Source organism: Pleurodeles waltl, chromosome 8, assembly GCF_031143425.1.
Source record: "Pleurodeles waltl isolate 20211129_DDA chromosome 8, aPleWal1.hap1.20221129, whole genome shotgun sequence".
Classification (NCBI taxonomy): Eukaryota; Metazoa; Chordata; class Amphibia; order Caudata; family Salamandridae; genus Pleurodeles; species Pleurodeles waltl.
In genome coordinates, this window is record NC_090447.1 from 197584797 (window position 1) to 197608966 (window position 24170).

At 43.1% G+C, this 24170-nt stretch overlaps 1 protein-coding gene across 3 annotated transcripts in view; it reads right to left on the minus strand.

Moving 5' to 3' along the window:
• Window positions 1-24170, minus strand: part of USP16 (ubiquitin specific peptidase 16) — a 318997-nt gene that overhangs the window by 23102 nt on the left and 271725 nt on the right. For all 3 annotated transcript variants that reach the window (XM_069204074.1, XM_069204073.1, XM_069204072.1), the window contains exons 15-16: window positions 19863-19966; window positions 10142-10228 (exon numbers count right to left, since the gene is read on the minus strand). In XM_069204074.1, coding sequence (XP_069060175.1) covers window positions 10142-10228; window positions 19863-19966 — 191 coding nt within the window. The remainder of the gene's footprint in view (window positions 1-10141; window positions 10229-19862; window positions 19967-24170) is intronic.

Here is a 24170-nt window from a genome sequence, read left to right on the forward strand (position 1 = left end):
TTTGTCTTAGAAAATAGTCAAAAGAGAATGGGAATCCCATTTGACGAGTTTAGAGGTCTCTCTATAGGAGGGAGGATCTATCATCATCATCTGATTTCTTCTTCACCGAACAAAGATCTCTAGTTGTTATCGCCAGAATTCATATGAAAGCGTAGAAGTTACCTAATGTTCCAGAAAAAAAGTGCTTACATAAACTCTTAAACATAAACTCATCTAACATCCCTGGACAACTATACCATGTGTAAACAACTGACGTGAATGCAAAAGAATGCCTTCATGTAATCTACAGAATACAGCTAATAACTCATTGAAAAATGAATAATTATCAGGAATATGGTAACCACTTCCATGATTCCATTAGAAATAACACATTACTACAGTGTGATGTCCAATACGGTGATCCCCTTTTGTCTACCACAAAAGAATGGAAAGAATTCCGGGCACATTGCTGTCTTTGGAGCTTGCTCTATTACACTCGATTTATGTATGATTTGTAACCTTGTGACCAGTTCCAGGTACCTAGCATGTGTGAAAGAAGAAAAGGAAGGAGAAGGGGAAAGCCTAGATCTCTGTCCGTCTAGTGAAGGAACCAATACCCTGGGTGAAGGCCCTTTAGGCATGAAGCTCTATTACACTCCTTTTTTTTTTTTTAATGATTTGTAACCTCACTACCAGGTATCTAGCATGTGTGAAAGAAAGGGGGGGGGGGCGGAAAGAAGGGTGAAGCCTGAATCTCTGTCCCATTTAGTAAAGGAACCCATGCCCTGGGTGAAGGCCCTTTAAGCCTGAAGAAAAGAGGAACCAAACTTATGTTTTACTCCAGCCAGTGAGGCATTTTCAGTGCTATAGTAAATTTTGCTTCATAAATGAAGAAACTGCAGAAACCCTTCTGATATATTCGTCCATGACCACCAGCGGATTAGTCTACTTTTGTATGGGGACTGAAGTACCTTTTTGTTTTGGCAGGCCCACTACTGATTGGAAGACTTAGGAAAGGAACAGCAGGAAAAATAGCCACTGAACCGTCACCACAGTGAATTTACACTGGGTTGAGAATCTTTTCTCAGTCCTCTGGCGCAAGAAGAAAGTAAGCAGCACTGCCTCTCTAGGAACATTTACACCCACCAAGTGTGACCTGGTGGAGCTGCGAGGGGCAGCTGAGAGGCTGCAGAAACAGGGGCGCGGAAGAGCAGGGGGCTTCAGGTGGACATTCCTATTGGAGGACAGGACCCAAGGGCAGCGGGCACTAACACTATCACCCAATACATGGCAGTGCTGCAGCACTTGCAGCGGGTGACTCGCCAGGAGGGGGTTTTATCCGTGGCCACATCATGAGTGCTAACGACTATGCATGGGTCATGCACTGCCCTGAAACATTAAAACTGAGGCAGTTTCCACTGACGTCAATTTGTTCAGGGCTGATCTCCGTAAAGTTGCGGGGAAAGTGAACAGAGCAGAGGGTAACACTGAGAAACTTCACGGGGAAGTGGTGGTTTTTAAGAAGCAGATGGCCAGAATAAACTGAGTAATGGAGAGTTGGAGGCTAAAGGTGGAGGGTGCGTAGGGCTGTTCCGATTGCAGCAATATTCGGATCTTAGGCTTTCTGGAGAAGGTGGCAGTGACATCAGCAGGCTTCCTGGAATAGTGGATGCAGCAGTGTTCCAACACAAAGGTCTCTCAGAAATCTTGATCATTACACAAGCGCACTAGGCACTGATGCTTCTGCTGGGGGCTCTTCCTCGGGCCTTCATAGCAAAGATCCTGAACTATAGGGACAGGGATTGCATTCTCAGAGCTGCCCGGGAACAGGCAGTCCCGAAGTTCGAGAACCATAAATCATTTTGGAGGTAATGCAGAAGCTGAGCAATATGAACCTCAATACATGCTGCTATATCCTTCCAAACTCAAGGTCCTAGCCAATGGAAAGGCGCACTTCTTTGCATATCCTGAGGAGGTTTGGGACTCGTTGAAAATGTAGTACAAGGTCCCTGCTTGGAGCATGGGCACAGTCAGGCGTGATTATTGGAGAGGTCGCTTCAGGAGAGACAGATCACAGGACTCTGCCTCAGATGTGCAGAGGGTCACAATGGTACAATAGAGTTGGCAGGGTCAGGAGATTCGCAGGCAACTGAGCTGGGTCAGCAATTGCCCACGATGGAGGTTCAGGTGTTGGACACAGACTTAGGGTAGAATGATCCCACACAACTGAGTAATGGCCTGTCTAGAAGGGACTTCCTCATGAAGATAATCTTGAAGACATGCAGGCGTAACTTAGGCTCCTTAGTTCAACAAGGCATCGGTGGTGCCGGAAGAATAGGGGTGGTGGGGGGGGGTGGTGGGGGGGGGTGGGGGTGGATGGGGGGGGGGGATGGTGGGGGATTATTTGGGCTAACTATCGTGTTTGAATACATTGTGGTACCTATATGTGGTCCTGGCATGTGAGGTAAACTTACACAGAACATTTTTTAACTATGTTTGTTTAGGGTAGGGAGAACTGTTTTCTGTGATTTATTATGGCAGTAGTTCTGGTTCTTATTATAATGGATATGTGGTCTAATTGCCGCACTCACACTCCACGGAAGCATGCAGCTTTTGGATGGGGTACATGTATGAGTGGGGGCCTTAACATTTTGAAAGGGAATGTTCAGGGACTGGGGACTTAGTACATACATCAAAAGACGCAGTGTTGTCCTTTTTGAAGCCCCACAGTGTCCATAGTGTGCCTTCAAGAAACGCACCTAATGACAAGGGGATTTGAGAGGTTGCGGAAGAAATGAAAGGGGCAGGTGTTTCACTTGTCCTATTTTACTTATGCTGGGGCGGAAGGGGCTGCTAATATGGGTGGCACCGGGCATCCCCTTTAAACTTGCATATGCAGAGGTGGATGTCAAGGGGGATATGTGGTCCTGCAGGGAAGATGGGATCGGAGGCCTATTTCCCTGGTTAATTTGTATATGCCAGTGTGGATGATCCCCAATTCTTTTATAAGCTTCAGGAAGCAATGGGCGTGGGGCTGGAGGGTCCGTTGTTGTGGTTGCAAGATTATAATTGTTTCTCGGATGGAGAGGTGGGCAGGCTACCCCCCCCTAAACTCGTCACAAAGCCTCTCATGTCGAATATGTTGCGTGATGTAATTGATAATTTAGGGCTTTGGGATACCTTGAGGGCTGTTCGACGGCATGAGAAGGGCTTCATCTGCTTCTTGCCTGAATATAACACCTACAACAGGCTAGATAGGATCTTATTGGCTGATGTGCAGTCAGGCGATCTGCGGGAGTTGACACAGTTGGCGCGTTTTTTGTTGGATCACTCACGGTGTGCTGTGAGCTGGCTCTTGTGGGGGTCAGAAGAGTGTGCTAGATTGTGAAGACTCCCGGCTGACATTCTGACTGAAGTACTGAGCGAGGATACACTGCTGCAAGCTTTGACAGGCTACCTGGAGGGTAATAGGGGCACTGCTGGGTCTCACCAAGTACAATGGGGTCATGAAGGCAGCTGTGAGAGGCTGATGTCTGGGGCTGACTGTTAGGGTGCACAGGCAGCTCCAGCAATGGTAACAGGCATCCATCCAGCCAGATTTGCATTAGCTTTATGTAGGCAAAAAGATTATTCTAATTAACACCATAATCCTATGTAGTCTTCCTATATTATGGTGACGAATGCAAAATAGAAGGACCAATTCCTCTGTTAATAGCTGCAGATACAACAAAGAACTGTGTAGACAAGAGGAAACAAAGAAACATACATCGTCAGAGGAGTCTGTGAATTTGTTTTTATTTTCTTAACAATTAGGATATGAGAATTTAGGTTGCAAGATGCTTGCTGCCTTTTTCGTAGCATCTTTTTGCATCTTTATACATGGAGACTTGTGGATAATTATTGGAATCAGAGAGCTAGAACCTGTTTTCATAGTGACACATTTACAAATTTCAACCATGCAGACTATTGCATCAGCCAATTAGAAATGAAAGGATTCAGGATCCAAATAAGCACCTGCCAGAGAAGGCTGAAGACATCAACTCTCTGAACAAGTCCAGCATTTAACAAAATACTTAGGATATTGAACTATCACAGAAAACCGGTCAGAGGCCACCAAATATTGTATTAGTTCCGTTTCATTTAATGGCACCTTGTTGTCTAAGGTTGCCTTGTGTCTCTTATTACCTTCAAGCAATTGTCAGGTAGCTGGCAGTGTTTCAATGTTAAGATTTGGGAGTCATGTAGCTAACTGAGAAGACTGAGCATCTGCATGACAAAGTATCCCCTTATTCACTATTACCAAATCCTTTTACGCTGGTAGTTTGACAATCCTTGATTTTGACATGGGCACTAGATGTGACTATCATGGAGGTTGACCCCACTGCAGTGGTATTGTGTCAACATCATGTTGGATCTTTTGACCTTGTCTAGTCCCAGAGGAATTAGTTGAATTGGGAGAAAACTACCTAAGTAAATATCTGGTACCAGTTTATCACCAGAGCATTCCCCAGAGATTTTGTATGGCAATGTCTGGCACATTCTCTCATGGCACATAAATACTCCGGAGTGAGAGGCACACAGACTGCAAAAGGTCATGACCCAAGCTTTATTAGGTCACCCAAATGTGACACTGCTGCCAGTCTGCTTAACATGTCTCAATATATGTTCTTTCTTCCTGGTAGATAATGAGCTATGATAATATGCCTTGCTTTTGTCCAGTTCAAATTTCTTGAGCAAGCTTTAAAGTGGCTAATACATTGCTCCGCTCCTCTTGTTTATGTAAAACATAGTAGCTGAGTTGTATGATCTACCTTTTTCTGTATACAGTTTTCAGAAACCTTCAACGTTATAAAACAGTTTTTAATTCTATGTAATATATGTGTCTTGGAGTGAGAACCCGATTGTTAATGGATCTAGATGTACACTGCAAAATTTGGGTGTCATTCTCTGGCCAAGAAAAAGGTTTTGTTAGGGTGTCCTGAAGGAGGGAATCTTCATATTGACGGTGAAGTTGAGGTCTAGAAATGTTTATACACTCATCTGACATTCCTGTAATAAAACTCCCTTTAACAATCAGATGTCAATGTATGGATATACATGAATAGCTTCATGCCGTAAACATGCTGCTACCACTGTGAAGCACCCTCGGTGCAGAATTCATGCTAAATGCCAGCACCTTGAACTGGTAATGTACATCATACATATTACCAACCTAGTATTTTCGATAAGCTGGATTGATATATTGAAGTCTGCATCCTTTTCATCTATTGTTGCTAGAAAATCTTTCTTGAATTTTTTTTATCACATCCTGTAACATCATGATTAGAAATTTCTGCATCTTTACAAATCTGTTTAGAAAGCTAAGATCCAGCATTGGTCTCCAATTGGGTCTTACTCCGTTATGAGAAAATATAAGGAGTTTGCCTCTTTCAGATTATTGTTGGAGGTTCCATTAAAAACTATATGTAATACCCACACCTGATTATATTTAGTACGCATATGGCTGATTACAGATTGCTAATATTTGAGGTAGGTTTTTATTCTACACCATACTGGTGTGTGTGCTTGAGGAGGAACTACAGTGTCATTCTGCGGGGTTGTTGAGCCTCTTTTACTATAACCTATACATATCTGGAAAGGTTTATCTTGGAGTTCAGTAGACTGAAGTGCTCGCTAGCGGCCACAGATCTTGCTCTTGGTAAGATGTACGTGTAACAGCTCCCCGCAGCGATGTTGTTGTGTACTGAGGAAGACCTAAGCTGCTTCTGTTACTTGGTACTCTTATCCTGCACAATGATAGTCTGGGTCTTCAATGTTGAGAAATTTACACTATGTTTGGATGCCTTTGTCTCTGGCTGTGCCATATTTCTAAGTGAGACATTATAGGCTTAGAGTGGTTGCATCCTCAAAAATATTTTCTGGGAAAAATTACTAATACTTATCTTTATATTCAAATGTTGGTAATCCAACTAAGGAATTATTTTGAACATAAAAAGTGATTATGGACTTTTCTTCAACGATGTACTAGCCAGTGTACTGGTAGATTTTAAAAATATATTACAATAATTCTTTGGAGGAATTGTGGAGTTAATCAGTCTATCTATCAGAAAATGTGGAAGGGAAAGTTCAGTGTAGGAATGAGACACCTCTATTGACAATTAGGAACAGTATAATTTTGGGTTATCACAAAATAGGACACATGAGGGTGTCATAAACATCATCAACCTTCTGAGCCCTATCTTCTACCCAGGCGATCCCTGCTCGTTTAAGGTTGTCAAGGAGCAGAGCAAAGATCTTGCATCGCATGTAACAAATATATAAACAGTTCATTTTGCTTAGGACCGGGCTGGAGACAAGCTTGGATTGCGGTGTTGCCCTTTGAAACACTCATCATATGTAAAAAAAAATATAAAAAAAATGTATATAAACAGCTAATTTTGCTTGGGTAGCATTCAGGGAACCGCCTTGGGTCTAGCTGCTGCTGAAAAAATCCTATTTAGATTGCGTGGACAGGTAATGCTAGTGACCAACTACAAATATTTATTTGTTACTGCAGAACCTTAAAATGTTGCTTCCAAGAGCGGTGGTACTCAGGAAAATGTCTTAGGAGACCGACAGCCATGTTAACATCTTACAAAAGAGGTAGGGACAGCCTTTATTGATAATTAAACAACCCTTTTCAGTATACTGGATACTGGGGATTTTGCCCTACTGATTTAACAGCAGTTTTCGACGCCCCTGAGTCATTTCACCAAATGTTGCCATGAGAGGAGATCTATGTGAATATTTTGAATCCCTTCATCTCATCCACAATTATCCCTTACGCCTAGTCATGAATTCAAATGTACAATTTATTTAATTTTTACTCTATCTGTGTTTACACTGGGAGTCCCCCGTAAATCCCCAGGTGCACTTCAAATGTAGCCCTCACTATATATTTTTTTTAAACACCCTAGGAGATTTTTGACATTATTGTTTAAAGTGCAAAGTTGTAAAAGAAAGAGCTCTGGTGCCCACATCTCTGCCCTGAGTCCCACAGATGGTGCAATTAAGTGTCAGTGGGCCGAGTACCAAGTCAGTGTAGTCTTAAATCCAAGTCATACTTCTTTAATACACTACCAGACACTCACTGCCCTCTTTATCTCACTGTTACAGATTCCTGCTTTCTCCCTTTATAATGAGTTTTCTGTCTTTCTCTTCCTCCTACTTTCCATTGTGTGTGTTTTCCCTCTCCTGCTCTTGATAAATGTCCGAATTAAAATAAGTCCAGGTCCTGAAAAAAAAGAGTGCCGGTGGCCTCCACTGGCTCAATTTAAGCACTGGTGTCAGGTCAGAACCAGAAAGGCAAAGGGGTCCGACGACTTTCATGGCCACCACTGAAAAAGATGGTGTCTGAGCTGCTCTGACTACTGATGCATCTGGAAGAGGTGAAGGAAAGGTAATGTTAAGTTGCAAGCACTAACAGGGTCTCTGATCCTGAACTGCACTAAAAGACGGGGGCCTTGTGTTCAGCAGCCAAAATCCTGGCCTCCTCTTCCTTCTGCAGGGCCTTTTTAGTGCATATAAATGGCTGGAGCGCAGGCATCTGTTGCATAAAACTTCAGATACCATAAGCACCTTTCATGGGAGTCAGTGTCTGAATTCCAGTCCCTGAATTTCACACATGGTATGAAGTAAAACTTACGTTGTGTTATGAGTAAGACAAAAACGAAAGGCTCCACGTATTAAAAAGACACTGACTTTGGGGCAAGTCAAGATTCTAATGTTCATGTCACACCATTTCTGTGTCGTTATATGCCCAATTTATAAGTCCAGTGATGTCTGGGCAGTTTTATATCTGAATTGCCTGGACATCACCCGGAATCCAATGTTGGACTTGAGGTGTTCTAGCTCCATTCTGACCCCTTTCAATATTTTAGAAGATGGGAGACAAATGAACTATCACAACATAATATTTTAAATTAACTTTCTCATCTGCTGCCCCTGTGTGATCGGTTTATTTGTACTGTGCTCCTTATGTCGCTCTTTACTTCTACATTCCAAGTTAGATAAAACTTTTAACCTCTATTTCCGGCTCTGCATTTCTTATTCCTCAATCATGACTTGCTTACTGCAGAGGCTCTGTTTGAATATCTTGAATCTCTTCATATCGACAGCAATTATGTTCTTTGAATTTTTTTTTTGTAATGTCTCTGTGGGCTTTTAACGATGCCCATCACTTTCGTTGGTTCGTAGGCTTGCCTTTTAAAATTTGCTTGATTTCTTTAGTGAAAGGTGTGCATACGTCATGCCTTTTCTGGTGGTTAGCCCTCCTCGAGAGCACCGGCAAACTACTAAAAACATATGAGGCTCCATGTTTTCCTTATGGTTTCTGTACTTCTTTTTCTCTTTATTTTGTAGGCAGCATGATCTCGCTGGGCACTAATTGAGTGTTTTTCATGACTACCAGTTTAATTATATTGTTTATCCTAGTGCTCCTTCGTAAATTTAAGGCTTTACACAGTGCGATTCGCGATTTTTTTTTATTACTATGCAAAGGCGAAACTGGACCGGTATTTTTGTTCTGATTAGTCACGTTCACGCTCATGGCGTGGCGCTTTAAATAGGCTCCCTTATGTGAAACTGTATTTTTTTCATTTTCAGTTTATGTGGCAAGAAACGTCTGGTTAGGAGTTTACAACGCTAATAGCTCTAACTCGAGTAAACGCGAGTGACCCACTGCATTGCAAATGCTTGTTTTATATGTGGTCACTCTTCACTTTTTAACTCTATTGATGAATTCCCTACAGAAAGTGATCTTTTAATCCTTCCTTTTTTGACTACACTCCGCATTACATCTTGTGTTGTAACACCTTTTCATTTTTTTTTCACCATGCATCTGTTTCCTAGACGCAGGTTTCCATCTGTAAGCTTGTGGCTCTATTTTGGCTGCTCCATGTTCCTATTATGTATTTAGATGGTTGGACAATAATCTTGGCAGTTTTGCATAGTTATTTAATTTGTTATTTTGGTTTACTGGTGTTTCCAAGATTTGTTTTCGTGACTTTTTACATGATAACATCACATGGTGAGGCAATTTTTGTGTTTTCTGCTTATGTAACACTACTGTATTTCATATATTCGTATAGTCATGTAGCTGAGTGCACATTTTCATTTATAAAAGCATATTGCATTTAGTATTGATTGCACATTTACAACATGTAATGTTTGCTTTATTGTAATTTGATAGTGCATCAATAATTCATATATGTATTAATATGATTTATAATAAATGGTAGATTTTGATGACGGTGCAACAGGATTGATAGGCTCATTCTTGAATTTTACATCATTCATCACGAGGCCTGCCCTATTCAAAATAATCTGAAAAGTGTATTCAAGCCTGCCGTAGACTGCAAACATAGTCAGTGAAGGACATTGGCTCCTCTGGACCGGCTCGGCCTGATCAGCTCAGGGAAAGCTAAAAATAAGAGAGACAGGAAGTGACCTTCTCTAAAAGCAAACCAACAGGCTTGTTGTTCCGCTAGGTTATGTGGACTGAGGCAATCTAAAAAAAACTTCAATTACCACTTTTGGCGCTAAAATAGCTTAGCTAAAGGCTGAAAGAGAGGGGCTCGTTAACAAAGACTGCTTCCTTCATCCAATGCAATAAATTACTTAAACATTACAATGTTGCATTCTCTTTAATATTTCGCTTATTGTTTCCATTACCACTATTGTTTGTCTTCATAGTTATATCTCTACCTATTATCTGCATTACATTAAGACATTCGTTCTAGTAAAGAATTTTAAACATAGTGTGGATTCCTTGCGTGATACCCCTAGTGAAAGGAGTTATGGAGCTCACTAAGAGGCAAATATTCCTGCAATCTAACAGGACTTATCATTGCCCAGAATGCACCATCATCACATAATGTGTTGTTGCTGTTTACAGTTCCCCAGATTCCCCATATGGTATTAGTAAGCTGGCTTTGAGTCTGTGCTTTGCCTAGAGGGTCTGATGCAGAAAAAAAGAGTTGCTCACAGACCTATATTAAGAGCTTCTGCACTGCCTTTCTACAATATTAAATCATCTATCTTCTGTGAAAGCATCATGAAGTTCAACGGCTAAGCCTGTAGATATTACCTCTTCTAACCTCTTAAAAGATGTTAGCTGGCTTACCTTACACTTTGCAGTGCAGAACGGAGCTAAATCAATCAATTCAGGAAACTTTATATGTCTGTTCACTTTTCTGAGATTTACTCCAGCCTAAAATGGGATTGTGATAGAAAATGACACACGATTACTCGGAGATTGAAATCAGTTGTATATGGTGCTTAGAGAACACTCATTAAATATTTCCAACCAAAGAATCAAGGTAAGTAATATATAATGTTCATTTTGTGAATGTAGATTCATAAAGCAAATTACCGATTTCAGATTAAGTGTTGATTCTATTTTCACTACTTTTGACAACGTCTGAGACTAACCATATTTAATATATTTTCTTGTAATTGTTTAAATTAGTTAAGCTGCTGTCCTAAAATCTTTTAAAACACCATCATAGTGCACTATGGCCTGCTATAGGGTGTTTCACAATAGAATTTACAGCACAGCACACATATACAGGCAGAAAAAAACGGCAGATGTCAGAAATTATTACTTACCTGTAATCAAAGTTGAATCATCAATATAGTAACTGAAGTCATAAGCATTTAACAGTCTCACCCACGTGACAAGCAGGATACCAGAGCATTTTTAATAATAAAATATATACCATACACTTGTGTTAGAAAAGCCAATTTTTAAAGCAAAAATAATTCTGTAACCTGAAGCAACCCTGTTTAGTGTTTATTTTTCCCCGTCGCTGCTCCGCTCTTCAGCCTCCACTGCAGGCAGAGGCACCCACCCTACGCTGCGGCCAATCCAAACGGTGCTCTCATGCTGCTGGCAGCATAAAAGCAGCATTTAGATTGGCCGGAGCGCCCTGGCTTGGTGCTCCAAGGCAGACTGGGAGCCTCTGCCTGCTCTCTCCAACCTGGCAACACAATGCCAGGTTGGAGAGAGCCTAGTGCGCATGTGTGTTTGGCCGGCCCAGGATGGTCGGCCAAACACACAGGTGCAATGTGCCTCTGTCAAACCCCATGGCCACACCCCTTAAACGTAGCTTATTATTGTTTTATTTTCTAAGGCTTGCAGCTGCTAGCGGAGGTGGAGAGGCCACCTGATTAAAAGACTCAGGGCAAAGGCCACCCGCCAAACTTGTTAGGTCAGAAGACCGCCACTTCAGTCTTCACCCGCTGGCCCTATTATGAGTTTTCCACTAGGCCAGGGGGAAACTACCCACAACATTGACGCCGGCAATGCAATTACTAAGAAATACTTTCCCTAAGGATTCTCTCCGGCTTGATATTTGCTTTTATTGCAATCATAGTGGCCAACCACCGGGTGTTCAAATATCCTTCTTTTTGCCTATAAGTTATAACATTTATATTGATGGAATACCACATCTTCACATTCCCATGTTTCTTGCAGGGCAATTACTACACATTCCTTTTCTTTAATAATTGTATTTAAAAACTTCCCATTTCTTCTTAGGCCTACAATATTCTAGTTAAGTATTGCTACATGGGGGTGGGGCCAGAGGCTCATGGCGGCAGACGCAAGCTCTTGGGCCTCAACACTCCGGACCACTGTAATCCTGGCACCGTGACTCACGAACCCTGCAAGATAGCATCAGCCCCACAGTAGACGGCACGTCCAACGCCTGTGAGCCCTACCCTGCATGCACAAACCACCAGGAAGGTGATTAGGGGGCCCCATGAGGTGTGGAGGACATTTGTTGCTCGTGGGGGGTGGGGGGGGCAGAAGCCCATAAGGTCAGCGACCGTAGCCGCAAGTGACAACTTCATGGAGGGTGCCGGCCTACTAGAAAGCCAAGCTGCTGTTAAAGAGGAGCACAACTCACACCCGGTGGGGACACAGTGGACAGCGGGGAATGGTCAGACGATCTGCTTGACCCCATTTGGTATCCGGGGTGTAAAAAGCCTTGGAGTGTGCTTTGGAAGCGCCCTCGGACTGGTAGAAAACTGACTGCAGGGGGGGGGGGGTCTACGGCAGTCAGATTGTGAGGCAGGTCCTTCAATGGTGGTACGCCAAGGAGTGCTGGAGGAAGCTGTTAATTCTGTTGAGGCAGTGGTGCAGTGCCAGGACTGACAGAGGTGAGCTAGAGGTGCTTGTGCTGGCTGGGAGGTTTGCTGTCCTTCAGAGACCGGATGCTGTGGTGGGGAGTCAGCCCCTTGTTTTAGGGGACTCAGGATGACCAGGCGGTGGCGACGAACCTCTGTGTCTGGCAGCCGTGGGGCTTTGTACTAGGTGCACGACATATGAGAGATGCTCAGACAAGCGGTGCAATACATAATTGTGCGTAATAAACTCATGAGACATGGCTCCCTGACGGGGGTGAAGCTAAATCAAGTGGTTGACTGACGTACACCTGACTCTGGCCTGGAGGCCCACTCGGCAGCCATACTGGTGGCTATTGGAGACATTAAGACCACATTGAAGAATAAAATGGACTCGGTTGTTCTAGACCTGGCACTCCTCCGGGGGGCCACAAAAAGCTGTTCAACAGGGTGGACAAGACAGAGTCCACAGCAGCCCACCTAGAGTCAATCGCTAAGGACCACAAGAAGAAACTGCAAGCCACGCAGAAATCAATAGCCCACCTGCAGGAAAGAGTGGAACAATAATGTGCGAGTAGGGAGCCTGCCCCATAGGGCGAAAGATCCCAGAGTAGAACTCTTTTTCTGAGGTCTGGCTGTTGAAGGGAGTAATGGGGGGGGCTGGGCCTCTAGACTGTTTACGGTGGAAAAAGCCCATAGGATTTGGGGCTGCCCGCTGCGACTTGGGGGGGGGGGGGGGGCAGTTGAGGGCAGTGGTTGTACAGCTCCTAACTTTGATGACAGGGATGACATCATTCAGCGTGCTCGTACTCATGGCCAGTGGACGGGGGAAATCGGAAATCGGTCAACATCTATACAGACTATCCTCAAGTGGCCCAACTTCAAAAGGAGTCCTTTGTATCCGTGAAAAGGCAGCTACACTCTGAACTTAAAGTATGCACTCCTCTACCCGGCCAGTTTTAGAATTTTAGACCGGGACTGCTACCACTTCTTCAACACAGTGGCTGAGGCATGGGCATGGCTGGAGACAAGGAGCGACGTGCCCCCAGCTGCGCGGGAAGCACAGGAACAAGAACACTGGCAGACATTGAGTTTGTGATGTGAGCCGTGCGGTAGATCTAAAGCGGTCCCAGCAAAAGACCAGGCAGAGATGGGAACGGTTAAAGTGGTGGCGAAGCTGCAGCAAGGTGGCCCTCTCCCTACCAGCAACAGACGGTAGGAACTGGTACGGTCTCAGATGGGCTCCGGGGAAGACTCTGAAAGGAGTGAAGATGAAGGGGACTTACTGAAGTGAGTTCCATGACGGCAGATTTACTGATATGAGGTCATAGGTTCTGGTTGGAATCTTGGGGTAGAAATGACTGCATGAGTAAATATTAAGGTGTACACCCAGGCAAACTCACTGGGGGTCAATTAGTGGTCAAGAGGGTCACCCACCCTTCCTTGGTAACGATTCACAATTCACAGCTGGAGACTATTCTCAAACTTTGTTTCAATTATGGTAATAGGGCGACAGACAAATCAGCCATGGGAAGGTGGGTAGGTCTGAGCCTACAATACAAGGTGGTTGGTTGGGGGAGTTTATTGGGGGGTGTGGTTGTGTTTGTTTGAGGGTATGTGTGAAGTGGGCTGAGACCTGGCAGATAGGGACTGGAAGTGTAGGCACTGAAGTTGACATGAAATGGAGAGCAAGAAGCCAGAGGGTCGGAGCAGTATCCAAACCTTCTGAGTCCTCTCCTGGAACGTGAATTGTTTGGGGGACAAACTTAAGAGAGGGGTAGTGTAGAAGGACCTGCTGAGGCATAACCCCGATGTGGTCCTGTTAGAAGAGACACATCTGCTGGGTAATATCTACGGGTCCTTGGATCGAGGTCGATATGTTCTGCTGGCACATGCAGATTTCTCTAGGGGCTCCCGGGGAGTGGGGATCCTGGCCAGTAAGTCAATCCCAATAGAGGTCCGCAGAAAGTGGGACACTGGGGACAGGTGTCAAGCAGCGATATATGGGTGGTGTTATGGGGGCAGACCTGGCGTTGAGCTCTTGGTATTTTCCACCTGGCCTGCAAACCGAAAGCTTATAACGCCTGGGGGTGTGGATAGCATAGGTCCCAGATGGGCTGACCATGACTAGAGGTGATCTCAACCTGACGTTGTACGGGTGACCTGGACAGTGTAATGAAATCAGGGGAACAGACACGCACCTGTCCTCTTTTACAAAGGCCATGGGACTTGCAGACCTGTGGAGGGAGTCACACTGGGGTCAACGACAATATTCATACGCAGCCAACTCCAGGGGAACCTTATCTAGGCTAGATTATCTCCTGGTGCCTAAACATCAGGTGGGTAGATTTGTTGACCCAACCTTTTTGCCACAGCGGATCTCACATCACTCACCCCTAACCACAGAAATTCAATGGGGTATCCCGGGGTCGAGGGGGACTTGGCGGCTGGATCCGTGAGAGCTCACAGATGATACCACTAGGCGACTGGTGGTTACGGCCACAGAACGATTGTGGAGAATGAGGGCTCTGTTCACTCTGAGGCTGACTTCTGGGAGGCCTATAAAACCATCCTTAGGGTACAATTAATAGCACACCCAGTGGGCAAGAGACGAAGTGGGAGGAAGAGTGTCACCTACTTGAAGAGGAACTAGGTGTCACCTCACTTTCGAGGGCACTCGTGCAAAGCACAGAGAAGGCACAGCAGGAATACGTGCACCTAGTCTGTCAGAAGCCAGGGCCCAGTTACGAGCCCAAAAGGGTAGGTTGTATGAAGTAGGCAACAAAGCAGTCACTCTTGACCAGACCTCAGGCAGATGGGGATAAGAGTCTTCTGAATCTCCGGCTTTATTACTAGGCCACTCAGAAGCAGGAGATTAATGTCTGGGCCTTTTCGGACCAACAGAAACCATCACTGTCGGCAGATAGGGTTGCAATGGTTCCAGACCATTACTTGTGGAGACTCTATGGAGGAGGAGGTTGCCTCCTCTGCCTTACCCCACAAAAGCCGTGGTGACAATGTGGAAACAGGCCATAAGGAAGCTAGGATGGTGGGGTAAATTAACTCTGGAGACCCCCCCGCGTGGGACTCGGACCTTTTAAGTGAATTGCGTAAGATTGAGGGCCACAGTTTGTGGGATCTCCAGCGTATCTCCAAATTGGGAGATGTCAGGAAAGATGAGGCACTTTTCCTGTTTGTTAAATTACAGACATAATTTTAACTTACAGGGGAGTCAGGTACTATGCTACCAACAAATACAATTGGAGAAGGAAGGAACTCTCCAAGGCACCATAGAGGAGGAATCCCCGCTGGAATAAAGGGTGCTTGAGTCCCCCCCCCCGACAGATCATGCGGTGCCCCAAATTTATTCCACTGTATTGCACAATAACCTCCCACTGCTGGAATCCCTTAGGGAGAAACAGGAATGAGACCTGGGGAAACTAAAGGATAATGACTAGAGCCAGGCATGCAGATATCCAAGCAAAGTGGCAAGTAGAGCGGGAATCTGACTGATCCAACTGAAGTCACTACATAGGGCATACTAGAAGTGGACCTGACTGTTTTGGGTTGGCAGGGCGACCGATGAAAATCTACCTTCGGATGAGGGGTAACCTACTTCACACACTGTGGGAATGTCTATGGAATAAAAAGTACTAGGAACAGTTTGGCAAACAAATTTCAGAGACCCTTCACTTTGAGGAACAGCTCACAACCTAGCTGATTGCACTGGGCATCTGGGGGGGACAATCACTGGATAGGTATGCACTGCTTTTTTGTAACTTGGCCTTGGGGGTGCTAAGACTTTACCGACTAGGCAGGAGTGGGAGGATGGAATGGATAATTACATGGGAGCAGAACAACACATTTATTGGGCAAGGGGATACCCCCAGAAATTTGATAAAGTCTGGGGCCCATGGAGGGAACTGAGGGAAGGCATAGGGTAAAGTTGTAGGGGAGGAAAGAGATGTGCTGAGATGGAGAAATATTGTGGTCCATGCACGCCGGAATTAGGGAGAGATACTCATTGCACTAATCTGGGGGTTATGGTAACAGACAGTGGTCCAGTCCAGTCATAGTAAGATGTTATGTGTACTGGTGGGTGAGATCCTGTCTGCATGCTTTCTATATTGGGGAATTTTGTTACTGTTGTTGATTTGTCAAGACACAATGAAAACATGTTTTAAAAAAAAAGTATTGTTAGATGATTATTATCAGGTATAACATGGTTTTCTAACTGGGCCTTCAAGGTAGATTGTTGAAGCTGTTAACTCCCAGTCTACAACGGCTTTTCTGACTCCTGCTAACTGGTCTTTACTTGAATATATCATTCTTTCAATCCCCTATTTTGTTTATAACTAATCCTTCTTTCATTTTATTTTCAGAGTTAATGTTCTCAGAGTACAATGTATTTGTTCCAGATATTACATTAGGCTTATTTTGCTGGCAACAACCTATATTATCCCATGCCTCCCAAGAGTAATTTCTCTGCTATGAACCTTGACATACATTTTCATACGCATCATATCTTAGGCATCCTAATTCATCAATAGCTGTCAGGACTAAATTACCAATTATCCATGAGGGGAACATTACTACTTTTGTACCCAAGCAAACCACACTTGTTGTGTCCCTTTTCGAGAGTAGACCTAGATCGAGAGGAGATGTCAACTAAGTTTGGTATGGCATGGAAAATTGTCAATATTCTTGAGCGATTAAGAAATTTAGAATTTCCCTTATCGTTAAAAATATTGACCAATTGCAGCTCGAGTGACTCTTTTCGACATGCTTTAGGTTCCTAGCTAGAGACTCCCAACTCTTTCTGCTGCTTAATATCCTGAATCAATTCTCTGGTACCATATTTCAAATCCTGCTCTTTCGTTATCTTTGCAACTTGCACACTCTTCTCAAGGAAGCTTCCTAAGGTCTTTTCCATGGCTCCTTGATTTTAGTTTCTTCCATGCTGCCTCCCTCCTACGGATAAGCTGACACTTCACTCATCACTTAGCCTTTAATTATATCACTTCCTTCTAATTGTGCAGTGTATTAGGATTTTCCTCTTTAATTCTTTTTCACTTACACGATATTATCACAAGACGATCTAAAGCACAGCTTTCTATGTGCCTTCTTGTTAATCTTTCTTATTTTATTCTTCCTTGACTTTTGGAGGGCCTTTACATGTTTCTTGTTTTTAAATATCTGGAAAACCTCCTTCACTTCTGTTCCATTATCCTTTATCTCCTCAAAACCTTTGTTGGTGGGGACTATCTTTAAAAAATTGACAACCTGTCTTTCCACTATTTTTGGCAGGTTCATATCTATGTCTGACATGAAACCACCCAGGCTTAAACCCTGCTTGGCTGATACACTCCCACAGAATGCACTCACTGGGCACAACACTGGCCTATACACTTTTATCAAAGAGGTCCTTCTGCTTGACCATCGGACTTTCAGGAAATACATCTGATAATTCATCCATTTTCTTCCACTTCCTCTATGCCATTAACAGCACCAATTATTTACTTATCATTCAATCTGCTGTAAACAACAGATTTTGCTTCTCACATTTTTTTGTCCCTTGGTTCATATCTATCAAGTGCGTCAAGACTGCTGTCATAACTGCAATATTTATTTCAGCCTCTAAACACCTTTGTTAACAGCTGGAGCACAGCTTCTGAAATTCTTGCTCACAACGTCGGACCCATGATTTTTCATTTTATCAAAATCACTTAGGCTTTGTATTACCCCTTTTGTTGGTTTCTTATTCCGTTTTAGTCAAGCTGTCCCCCAAAATTCCTCCAGTGAACTACCCTCAATTTATGGTAGAACTGGTAGAGCGTGTTGTCATGGTTGTGTTTGCGCCTTGTTGCAGTCCTGGTTCTTGCAAAAGGAATATCTATTCAATTTGGGGCAACATTTTCTTTGTAATGACCCCACCTCTATCTTCTCTGAGACTATAGAGCAAAACGGCATTTCCATAATGCCTGCGTTTGTATTTTCTGCAAGATGAATTTCCAGAAGTGATTTGTCTCTCGGACTGTTGAACCCAACTGTGCACCTGAATTTTCCACCTTAGCATCCCCTATAGCCAGTGTACTGAGGTTATTTTCTGTTAGATCCATATCTACTTTTGTAATCGTATCATCTTTATTTTCAGACTCCATACATTTTAAGACCCACAATCTATAATACATATCCTGTGGCTCTGGATGGATAAGAACATGAACTTCAAATTTACTCTCAGGATATTCTCTCTTTCCCACATTCCCAACAACTATGTTGGTTCATTTTTGTCTGCAAGCTAGATATCCAAATTCCTGATCTACAACTTAAATCGTTTATAATCTCAAATTGTATACCACGGTTATCCTACTTAGGGCTTGTTAAATATCCAGTGTCAGTTTTAAGTCCACATCTGCTAACTACCCAGGTCAACGTTCTTCTATTTCTCATTTTGTAACATAGAATCTCTTATTGATTGATCTTCTCTTGTGTTGCAGACCTTACTACTAGAACAGGTCTTACTAGTTGATAGTCTTTCCCACAGAGATTTTTTAATTCAATTCCACATTGACTTGCCTGTCATGCATATCTTGCTAAGCAGACATCAATCTAGCTTAAAAGGGCGCTGATCCACTATTTCTTTCTGACATATCTCAAAACGTTAGACCTTGTACCCTTGTTCTTCTGCTGAACTCGACATGGGCTTGCTCCTTACCCTCCATTCAGGCAACCCCAGCTGGGCTCGAACAAACTGGAGATGTGCTATAAAATCCGGTGTGACTGGACTGAGAAGCAGAGGAACGCTATCAGCACCCGCCACTAAGCGGACAACATACTTAACCCTCTTCAAAGGACGCCTAAAGCCCCAGCTTGCCCCTTCCCCGCTTCTCCTAAGCCTAGGGTTCCCTCAGACTGACTCCAACCTTTCATCTCTAACCTTCTCAAAGCTGCGACTCCTCAACCTATGTCTTCTCCTGCGGCTTGCTGTCTGCTTCCAGACCACAGCCCCAGAATACTGTTCACCCCCAGTCACAATAGTGAGAATTGTTGTCACCAGGGTAAAATCAAGTCACGCATGGTGTGTACCAAGTCACTAAGAAGGGTCCATGTTGTCTGACGTTCGAGGGGGCCAGGAGGTGGGAGACGAGGAGCTTAAATACAAGGCTAAGTAGGAGCCTGCTGACGGCCACCAAACCCAGGTTCAAGCTGCACCAATTACTATGCTGGCCACCTGCGCACACTGTGGTCACAGCCACTGTGCCTAACGCACTGTATGCTATGCAAGCTCACTTTGTAGACTTTCCTCTAAGTCTCTCCTCCAGTTCAAGGCCAGCTCACCTGTCATAACTGGACCCAACGTGGCCTCCCACCTAGCTGCCCCTCGCTAACTATTTCCAATTGGTCTGGCCGGTAGAAACGGCAGTGGGACCAGGGTGACCTCTTTCTCTGATCTTCAGGCACCAGGATCAGCTTTATTTTCCATTTTTTTCTTATGGCTGCAGAAGCAGAGAAAAGTACAGCAACTAAATCATTTAAAGGCGGTGACTAATATAAAAGTGCTTTATTTCATCCATGGCTAATGCAGAAAATGTGCACTATTTGACTATATTCAGTAATCAATGCTAGATCAGAAACTCTGAGCGGATGTTCAAAGATGCTGCAAGTTGACAGACATGTAATATTCACACAAATGGTAAAAGCTGTTCAATGAACTTTACCTGCTGGAATCTCTTTAAATGAAGAGTAAGTATAGGTGGAGCAAAAGAAATGAGCATTTGCTTTTTGGCATTGGTGTAAACATATTTTTTCTCATCTTTTTCATCTGAAAACAACAAATGATAAGTTAGAAGCCATCACAAACATGCTTGAAGTTAAAGAAAAAACGAAAGCAACATATTAACTCAAAAACTGACAGTATCTCATTACCACCTAATTACCCAACTAGCCTTTCATAAACATACATATCTCTTTTATACCTTATATGAATACAGGACGTCAGGCAAATTGGCACCCCTGAAATGCTGTGGGAATTACACCCTGGCTAAGAGGAACAATAGCATGATTAGTGGCCTCTTTAAAGCTCCAATCATTTTATCTTTAGATTTGGGCATTGTATTTCCTAGCACACAAACTATATATGATAAACAAAAGACTCAAGCATTGACAAAGCTGATTGGCATGATTTCTGTTTCATGTATGAACACATGTACACAGATACAGAATATATACACTACTGACATAAAAATGTTTTCATGCACAAATGCAGTTAAAGCAATATGTCCATGAACACACAGACACGCACATGGAACAGCAGACAAACAGACACCAATGCACAGATCCCAGGTAGTAATGAGTCTTAAGGACTACAGTCATTAATCAGCCTCAATGGCCCTAATTAATAATAGCCCTCAAATCTTCCCAGCACTAACAAACAACAAGGTTGCAGTTACTAAATTAGTACTTATTTTGTTGAAACTAAAATTTTGTAGAAAACAGGCACATGACCACTTCTGTGCCTCTTAGAGATCAAGACAGGGACTATAGTTGGACCCCTGGAGCTGCAGTTTGAATCTCTTCTTGCTGAGTTCTGTATGCATGGTGTCATTCGTACTTCCTGGGGCAGAGAAGAAGTCTGATGCTTGAGACTTCCATCAATAGTACAGACACGCAACAGAAAGAAAAAAAATAAGTGCAAATCTGACTACGTAGTGTCAGACAAACGGTCTTTCAATAAAATGTTTGTTAAGTAGAAAACTTCCTGAAGTCTTGACTGATCATTACCATCAACAAATTGATGATGAACGTGTGCTGATCCCTAAATGACTGACATCACAAGCAATGGCTGTGGGGAGTGGACATTTAACTCTATGTAATTTGCAATAATTTGTCATGAATGGCCCAAGATCACTTACGTCAAATCTAAAAGTGTAAGATCGTACTTATTCCTCCTGTACAGTCAGAACCGTTGTTTTTAAAAGCTGTGCATCTTTGCCGGTTTAGCTTTTGATTTTTTGGGACTGTTATTATGAATAACTTGCTATGTATATATTCTAGTGAACCAAAACTAATAAATAGATTATTTCAGAAAAGACGTCTGAGGGGTCGCTGGTTGGAGATTAGGATGACAGCTTGAACAGCAACTAGTTGAGGGACATCTACTGATTTTGATGCTATGATCATCCTTGTTAGATGTGTTCTGCTCCCCAAACACCATTGCAGAGGCTTTCCTTGCCAGAATCACCGATCAACCTCAATCCTGAAGCTCCAAAAGCTCTGTTGGCCGCATGGCCATATTACACCCATGGTGGCGACCAAGCTGTGCCCTGACACCTCACATGGTGGGGAGGGGCACAATGGGGCACATCCTGCTGAATACACCTGGGAGGTAGGGGGATGCCTGTGTATTTCATGTGTGCCCTAGTTTAACTGGACCACAACGGTATGGGTGTGGCTCCCTTGATGGAATTGAAGTAGGCAGAAGTGCCCAGAGGAGAACATGCCTGACTGGGCTGGTACTAGTGGTAGAAAATGGGCCTACACCCACACTTGTGTCCTGGAAAGGAACTCTGAGGCACCCAAGGTTCATCTTTGCCTTGCAGGGTAATAAAGTTCATCTCTCTGAACTCTGTATCACTAACACTGGAGAGCCAACATGACTAGCTGGAGGAAACAGAAAGAGAACTACTTGATGTCTTTGGTTAGTTCTTCTAGTAGATCCCTACATAACATTCTTGAAGATACCAATGAAAAAAGTGGTTTTACGAGTAGTGAGAAAATGGTCCTGTGCTCAATAAATTCATTGCCCTCTGAAGTGGCAGTTAAGATTGTGGAACATAAAACTGAGTATCTTGTGAGAAAAGTGAAAGAAGTGGAATAGGAGAAAGAGAGAACACCACAATGCATTCAGGCCACAGGGAATCGTTAGGAGAAATGAGATTCTACTATTAAGGAACTAATGGCTTTTTAAAGATGGCAAGATTGACGCATCACCAAAATCAGCACAAGGATCAGTAGTTAAGTTAATTTGAGGTGGAGTACTTTCCTCAACCTAATTGGTGTTCCCTCCCACATTACATATGAGGCACCAGGGATGTTCTTGAAGATGATAAAGTACTTGTTGAAGAAAGACACTAGAGTCGATGGCTGGGAGGTGAAGAAAGGAGTTCTGATTTGCTGAAAACAGAGGCAGGAGATACTGTGAAGGTGCACGTGCTTTGAACGGAGCTGACAGACACCTATTTCAATCCTGCGATTTACCAGAAGATGGTGAAATTGGGAGGGGTACAATTCTGTACTTCCTTGATTTGAGACACCATTACTCTTACCAGGGAGAGGTAATCTGAGACGGTTAGAAGGAAAGTGGTGGCTAAAGGGTTGGTTGCATTGGTGGGTTTTCCTTCTAGACGTTTGCTAGGAAATCAGGGGAAACAATTTGTGTTTGCACAAGAAGACTCATCTTGTCCATTTCGCTTCCTGTTTTCTCTGGAGATCTGAGGAGCGACTTCAGGAATGGTGAGTCTTTGATTTGTTCTGTATCTTGTTTTTCATAATAAGTCTCTCTGAGTCACCTGGATTGATCAGAATATGACGGTAATTTGCTTTCCATCATTGCAGGACATAAAATTATTTCTCTTTCTTCCTATTTCTGAAGAGTGTGTTGGAAACAGAAAAGTTGTGGAGGATATTGTTCGATGCCTGACGTTTTGTAAATGCTGCTTCAATTAGCTTGTTGAGCCTGTATCCATTCATCAAGTAGTTGTCGGGCAATTTACACAGGAATGAAAAAAGGATGTCCCAACTAGAATTATTATAAGGTAGAAACTGTCTCCCAATGAAGAATGCAAAAAAGTACAAAAAGAACCTAGACGTAAAACAAAGTGTTGGAGATATACTAACAACAACTGATCTACACTCTAATGCAAATCTGTTTGGAAGAAGACAATGTAAACACTGCTTTAAGGATGAAGAAGAAATATTCTAATAGGAACTTAACATCCCATCTTCTGCCTATATCTGGTCAATGAATACTGAACATTGAAAAGCGAACAAGGACAAAGGAATCTGAGCAAAAAGGTTTGCTGAATGAAATAAATGACAAAAGAAACCCAAGAGTAAGGTTTGAATTGAAAACTTGAACAATTTGGTTTAAGGATTGGGGAAAATGAAAGACAGCTTTCAGAAGGCAGCTGAAGTTTTGTAAAACCTTGTGTTATCATGCAAGTATATGGATGAATACTTGTTTAGGGAATCAACAGATTTCAAGTCTAGAATACGTAATGGAAGTAGCCTTATCTTGGACCAGTGAATGGAATGGTCCCCAAAAAATATCACAAGAGCTTGTGAGACAAAGCCAGAGAAATAAGAAGCATAGTACATTGCCCTCATTTAACTCAACAAAACAATCTACACCTAGTCATATTACATGACTGATAATAGAGAACAGATTCAGGATAGTGGATATACATGAAAACAGCAGGATGATTTCATGCAGCTAGCACACAATGAACCAGTAGAAACAGAAACCAAAAAGATGATGGCAGGAGGTGGCAGCAGTATAAAAGACAGATAAATGCACAGATATGAGACAGAAGTCACAGTAACAATTTGACTTATTTTAGTGGTCTCTATGTTAAAAAATTAGTAGGTCAGGAAGAAGTCTTGGTCAGGCATGGTGTCATAAGCAGCTTGTTTTTTACTCCGTTATACAAAACCCCTGCAAGCGGATTTTGCTAAAACCAACTGCCGCTGCCCAGTTCAGTGAGTTTCTGAATCTCTATCTCGGGATCTGTGAAGTACACATCCACCAAATAGTTGGAAATGTAGGAACGTGTAGCTTGAAAGCTCTAAGGGAGAGTTGGCTACAAACATAAAGCAATGTCCAATCACTCCCACAGGGAAGAGGTGAGGAATATACGTCAGAAACTAAAAAGATTTATTTTGTTTTTGGCTAAAGTGCTTCCCGGTTTTTGACAGTATCTTGGAATCTTTCCCAAGCTTATGTCTGGTTTTACCTGGCATGGCAGCTG